Genomic DNA, 7,500 nt, shown 5'->3' on the forward strand with positions numbered 1-7,500 from the left:
ATATGTTCATAATTCTTAGTTATCTAAAAATACAACAAAAGAGTTCTGAATGAGGTATGAAAGATATACATATTCTGGGAAGATTAACATGTGAGGGAAAGAATAAAAGCGTGATTTAATGGAAATGCTGTAAAGAGGAGGTGAAAAGGAGTAATTAATAGGATCACGATTTACCTGATGGCAGAAAAACATTAGTGAGAATAGTGAATATTTAAATAAATAAATATGTATAAATTAACAAGAAAATAAGATGATAAAATTTGTAATAAAGAAGGTAGAAGGCGAGAAGGAATATCGTAATTGGCTTAATGGTGACTTAGTACAAGTGAACGATTTATGGAAAAAAATTAAACAAGTAACTCAAAGTGGGCATGGTATGGACGCACACGTCATGCCCGTCGGCAATGGGTTAAGGTCTTCAAAACCCACAACCGAAACCTGCTTTAGTGAAACCACTAAAAGTGGATGTGATTTTAAGTCATCCTGTTACAAAAATAAAAATAAATAAAAAAAGTCCTTCTTGGATACCCTATACATAAAAACATCTATGAAGGTGGGCATGCACAAACTATGAATCACCAAAGAATGCACAAAACCAAATACTGGCATTCAGTTGATAAACTAGTTCGTGAGCTGCTAGGAACCAACTCGAAACAAAAAAGCCAATATATTTGTTAAAAGAAACTTTGGACTTGTGGCCACATACTTTTCCTAGAAAATTACCCAAACGCTTCATCTGGGGCTTGGCTTGGAGGTCCAGATACACAAAGTATAAGTGTCATCTTGCAAACAAAGGGGCAAAGAATTTGGTTTATCATTACGGTTTGGACGCACTAAGCTAGGACGAACTGATGATTTTCTTGTATAGGACTGGGTATCCCGCTGAACGACATGCCCAGTCACGGCAACATAGCTTGAAAAATTATTGTGTTGGGGACTGTATTCTGTAATAAATTGCTAAGAGTTCACTTCCTAAATATTCTTGGCTTAACTGTGGCCTCATATTGGGCACCAAAACCGTATCTGTGGCAGCACCCAGCAATTTGCGCCCCGAAGCCAGAGGCTCGGAGGCCGTTTCTCGAGGACGACTCGGCGTCAAGCCCGAAGCAGGAGCTCTGGTCCTTCAGGCGAGCCCCGGCGTCCCTCTCCTCGCCATTACCTGCGTCAGCTCCCAAGACCCCGAGAGAATGTCGCCAATGCGGCTGCCACCGCTGCCTGCGCACTCTGCGGGCGCGGCCTCCGTCATGGTCTCGTCCGCTGCTCGAAGGCCTACTCCGTCATCGCCGTCGCGGACAGCTGCTCGGCGCCGCGCTGTCTCCGGCTCGCGCAGTCGAGGCTCGGCTCGCGTTCCCTCGGCGGATGTGCTCAAGGGCGGCGGCAAAAGACACCAGGTCAGGGAAAGATGAAACAAATATCTCATAGATACTGCATCCGGAGGCTGACGTTGTTCCGAAGGTATCTGACGAACAGGCTTCATTACATGATCTGGAATTAGCAAGAGCTAATGCTCAAAGAGGTCATCATTTGACTGAGAAATCGCGAGTTCGAAAGGCGCCCCGAAAGCGCCGCAGGGCCTTCTGCTGCCTGCTTGCGTGGCCGACCAAGAGTTAGTTTGTGTAATGCATGTGGATATACAGTATACATGTATACACGCGCGCGCGCACGCATACGCACACGCACGCACACGCACTCAAATACGCACACACACACACACACACACACACACACACACACACACACACACACACACACACACACACACACACACACACACACACACACACACACACACACACACACACACACACACACACACACACACGCACACGCACGCACGCACACGCACACACAACACAGATAGAGAGAGAGAGAGAGATATCATATGCTCACACACATACATACACACATACATGCATACATATATATGTATGTGTATATATATAAATATATATAAATATATATATATATATAAATAAATATAAATATAAATATAAATATAAATATAAATATAAATATAAATATATATATATATATAAATAAATATAAATATAAATATAAATATAAATATAAATATAAATATAAATATAAATATAAATATAAATATATATATATATATATATATATATATATATATATATATATATATATATATATAAACATAAACACTTACAAGGTCTACTCAAGTTCATCCGTCTCGCGCATGACGTCACTTGGATAAAGCCTGTCAGTCGTGAATGGAATGCTGACTGCAGACCTCCCTCTCCCGTTTTCGCTCAGTCAGTCAGCCCATCCAGCCCCGCCCTCCATATCGGCCGGGCCATATCTAGAAGGCCCGGGCGAAGCTAGAACTTCGCAAACCAAACCCCCCCCCCTCCATATTCGAGATACTCTCATATCTGATCCTCTCCAATGAATTGGGTGATTATTTCAGCCAGGTCAGTTGTGGCTCTCACCTTTTTTCACCCTTCTCTTCCATTAAGACCATCAAGGAATGCGTCCCCATCATCTTCACCTTTTTCTTCCTCAGAACGCCGCCATGCAGTCGTGCCGCAACACCCATGAAGGCCTGGCGGTATTCACGACCGTATGCTTCGACATTTTCCATCTTCCTCTCTACCCTTCCGGTTAACCCCTTGCCGACGGGTACGACGGGTAGACACGTGCTTTGCCCACTGTTAGTACTTGTTTGATTGTTTATACACATAGATGGCTATACTTGTACTAAGTCACCAATGAGCCAGTTAGGAGTACTGCCCGTCTCGCCCGTTCACCCTTTTCTTTGATTTACGAAATATTTTACATTATCTTATTTTGCTGTTACTAATATTAAAAAACATTATAATAATTATAATGTTTATAATAAAAATAACACCATCGATATCCATAGCACTAGTAAAAAACACGTTTTTCCCGCCAATTCAAATCACGTATGGTCACAAGGTCTACTAATTGACTCCTTTGTGGCTAAGCACTAGCAGAGCCATCTATGAGCAGACATTTCACAAAAAATATAGAAAATGGGCACAGCATTTTCCCCATTTTTTGTTCATTTTCCCCGACGGCATTGGGTTAACTATTTTCAAGCATATGGACGACAGGAAATTTTCCTCCTCATTGACGAGAAGTTCTTATCCTCCGCTTCTTGAAACCCAATAAATTGGATACTCTCCCTCAAGATTACCGCCCCATCGCTCTGACTGCTTGTGCAAACTACTAGAACGAATGGTCAACTTCAGCTTAATGTGACATCTTGAATCTCACAATCTTGTCTCTCCTTCCCAGTTTGGTTTCCGCCTGAAGTATACAGCTGACTCCTTTGCTCATTTCGAGACATTTATTACATCCGCATTTGCACGCCATGACTCCGTATTAGCCATACACACACACACACACACACACACACACACACACACACACACACACACACACACACACACACACACACACACACACACACACACACACACACACACACACACACACACACACACACACACATTAGCCCTACTTTGATTTTATAAATATAGTCGATGTGTTTTGTGAGACCTTGATTTTTTTATTTTTTATAATACGTTAAAAGCGTTTCGACTTTACGCATGCTTTGATAGAATAACACGATATTATCATTCATATCCCATGCCTTCTTTGTTAATTCTACTTCCATTGTTATAACATATCTAAGCTGTAGCATGAGAAAATATAAAATTGAAAACAAGTGAACTATACGACACATACCTACAAATAATCGCTGTTAATCATTGCCTGTAAAATCAGTCCAATGTGCAAATCGCCAGAATAAGCCAGCATCTAATATTACTCTTGTTTTTTTTTTTTTTTTTTTTTTTTTTTTATCAGATTGCTACCGTTTTCTATTATCTCCTTCACCCAGCCTACCATTCCTACCCCACCCCCCCTCCAGTTCTCAGCCACCACCAAGTGGCGTCGTAGGCCTGATCACCCAAAGCTGCGCAGAACTCCGAAGTGACCAGACCTTTCTTATGTAAACCTTGCACACATGTGTACTAAGTACACATGTGTGCAAGGTTTACATAAGAAAGGTGTTTCAATAAATCCGACTTTTTCAGAATCACTCAGCAAGTTGCTAAACAGGCGCCTACTATGCTTAAATGACGACATGCAAAATATTAGACAAATCAAAAAATATCTACTATTCGCAATTTTTGATTAAAGTATAATACCATTTCCGGCGCTGGGATGAGGTGCGACGGCCTCAGCCGGCCTGGTTGTGACCCACATGACCCACGGAAGAGCATTTCGGTTCATTCGACATTATGGCAGAATCAAACATAGGGTAACTTAGGTCATTGCGAATGATTCCTGGGGACTTCCGTAAAGATTCCCAGTCACTATGCATTTCCATATAAACTTGTGCTACCTTAATTATGCACATTACTCGCTCGCTTAAATTGTGGTGACGATCTCGTTAGTGGCAATATGGCACTTCGACGTGGTGGTTTGCGCAGTGCCGATACACCTATACTGAAAGGGTTGGGTACCATTGATGTTTTGCCACCTAGACCACTGACTTTACTGTGCCTTGAAAAGGACATGGTAACCAGATACTAAAAGGATGCTCAAAAGATAGCTTGCCATGCAATAATTTGACTATTACGGAATCTCAGATTTTATCCAAGTTGCAGGCGGAAATTGCTGTGCTGTATAGCAAATTCGGCATTAAGACAATATCACCTTGGTATATGAAAGAAAAAATAAAGAAAATAAAGAAAGAGTACTACGACTCCATCAGAAATGTAACACTGAAGACAAAATTCTCAAAAACTGTGATTGTGTCATTCAAGGCAAAGAAACAACCCCGAGAAATCCTCAAGGAAGATATAGATTGGTATGATGCAAAAGTACAAGGAAGCAATGGATCACTCGGAAGTGTTGATTATCAGGCGCAAAGACGGGAATTTAACAGACTGAAATGGAGCAGTCCCATTTATATGCAACAGTGAAGATATTGCAGAAATGTCTTTTGCCAGTGGTGTCAGGTGGCTGGGATTTTTTTGTTCCCTCCTACACATCTGCCTGACCATTGACATCATATTGACCAAGCTGGAAGGAGTTTGTGATGGTGATTTGCCCAATAAATCCAAGATTGGAATAAAGAACAACACCATAAAGTGTCTGAAAGCACTGAAAAAAAATCCAAGAACAATCAGAAGTATTTTTGATTTTGCAAAAGTTAATTTCATGTGCTGGCGTTCTGCTGTGAACAGCAATGGAATAACTCTTTTCAGAACTGCTATTGAAACTTCAAGGAGGTATGCCAGGATTGGCTGTGAACTTGGCTTTCCTAGCAGCTACTTCTCGTCCACCAACAGACATCTGTATAATGCAGATGGTACACTTCTTCCCTTGGCTGTTGATCATGATTACGTGAAAAATGGCCATACACACCAGCCCTATTCAAAAATAAGGAGAAGCACAATTGCACTGCAGAAAAACTGTGTAATCTGAGTGTGAAAGATTTCATTTCCCAACATCTGACCACTAATATGAAGTTTGCATATTTGACCTATGATATGCATGAAATCGATATGTGGAAACCCAAAAGTTCATTAATACCTGGCCATAATCAAATCTGTGAAAAACTGATTGGAGACATGAAAAAATGTGAAGACATAAACAAAATTGTTGTTGGAACAGAAACTACAGAACGGCGCAGTCGGAGATATGGCAATGTAAACAAAAGAGTAGAATGAAAATGATATTGTATGCAATATATAATGTTCCAAATAAAATAATTACCAGAATTCTTTCCTTTTATAGCCTCTTGTTATATAGAATATATTACTTCAAATCATTTAAGCGAAGTGAGAAGTCCGAGAGCCAAAGCATGCTCTCAGCGACCCAAGCCCGATTCGGGGGGAGAGAAGACAAAGTAAAGAGAAGTCAAGCCTACTAATTGAAAAAATAGTCTTATGGCAATTACAGAACTTAATATAATATTAATTCATAATAGAAATAATTTTGATGCAAAAATATTAAAGAAAAGTATAATATTGAGGTATTTTAAAAATAAAATAGTTATACCGACAACAGAAAACGGGGCGTTATTTGGCATTCGATGCGGTGTCTAAATCACAATTTTATCAAAACTTTCAATTGAAAACAGAGAATGCGAGATATTCTTTGATTTTAATAAAAAATACATTTCGAAACTCAGAAAATTCATATGCGCCTATTTTTTAACTTGCCCCCGGGATTCGAGCAAATTTGAGAAAATCGACAATTATTGAAACACCCTAGTGTACATATACACACGCACACACAAATTTACTTCTTAGTGCTATATTATGAGTTATCATCAGTAGAGCTTACTATATTTAGTTATAAAACTATAAATGAAAACAAATGGATACAGACAAAACAATGCAAACTAATGAGCAAGGAAGTTTAATGATTTATGGCATACTCTCATCTAGGCTATTTGATAGATATAGGAACAAAAATGATACAATTCTGATAAATTTTCTTTATTCATAACAATTAAGAAGATGAACGACGAAACAGTTACTCATCATACAACATTCCCCCAATCCTTTGCTCGTTGTTGCCGTGGGGGCCTAAGAGACGGAGACAGGCCCAAGGACAGGGATCACCCCTATCTTTGGCCTTAGCCCTCGCCTCAACTAACTTTGCATGGTCTTTCTTCTCCCCCTTTCCCTTTCCATCCCTTCTCCATTGCCTTCTGTCCACTTCCTGAGAACCGCGCTGAAAGGATGAAAGGATGAAACGGTCTACTCCTGAGGAGTAGACCGTTTCTTCTCCCCACTTATTTCAGACTCACCGTGACCAATAATGAAGAATGTTTACCCTGATCAGGGGCATTAAGGCTTGTCCCTTCATCAACAGCCTGTCTAAATATGATTGATCAGGTTTCCCGACCCCTGCCTCTCCTTTGACCACAGCTCCGACTGATACTATACCCCCTCCTCGATGTTTTCTGTCAGCTCTGTCCATTCCAAATCATCCACCCGGGTCATTACTCAACCTTCAACCCTACATCCTCCACCTCATCTCCTATTGCACAGTCTTCTTCACCCTCCCTACTATTACTACTCTTCATCTCTGTTGTCCTCCCCACAGTACTACCTCACGCATATGTGCAGATTATGGTGGTTCCCATAATATATTTTATAGGAGCTGCCCTGCCTGCAAGCTCGAGTCTGAGGTAACAATTCTCAGATTCAAAGGCTTCACTCTATGATTTCTTCTCATTTTACTTAATCAAAAACCATCCTTCACTCTGCTTTTCTCGCATCTTCTCAAAAGGTCTCAGTATCTCCCCGAGTAACTCTACCCTCTTCCCTGATCCACCCTACTCCTACTCCCTAGCAGTCAAATTCCTTTTCTCCAATCTCTACCACTCCTCCGATGCCTGTCCTTCTCCTTCTCACTCTACTTTCGCACTAATCAGTCTAAATGTTCCACCCCATCTTCTCCTATCACCTCTGCCCTACATATATATAT

At 40.7% G+C, this 7,500-nt stretch overlaps 1 protein-coding gene across 2 annotated transcripts in view; it reads right to left on the bottom strand.

Annotated features, from left to right (window-relative positions):
- The window catches only part of LOC125047201, an 18,221-nt gene extending 16,729 nt beyond the window's left edge, over positions 1-1,492 (bottom strand). For both annotated transcript variants that reach the window (XM_047645348.1, XM_047645349.1), the window contains exon 1: positions 1,160-1,492. In XM_047645348.1, the coding sequence (XP_047501304.1) occupies positions 1,160-1,477 (318 nt within the window). In that variant the 5' untranslated portion in view covers positions 1,478-1,492. The remainder of the gene's footprint in view (positions 1-1,159) is intronic.
- Between the last annotated feature and the right edge of the window lie 6,008 nt (positions 1,493-7,500).

The sequence above is a fragment of the Penaeus chinensis genome, chromosome 40, assembly GCF_019202785.1.
Source record: "Penaeus chinensis breed Huanghai No. 1 chromosome 40, ASM1920278v2, whole genome shotgun sequence".
NCBI lineage: Eukaryota > Metazoa > Arthropoda > Malacostraca > Decapoda > Penaeidae > Penaeus > Penaeus chinensis.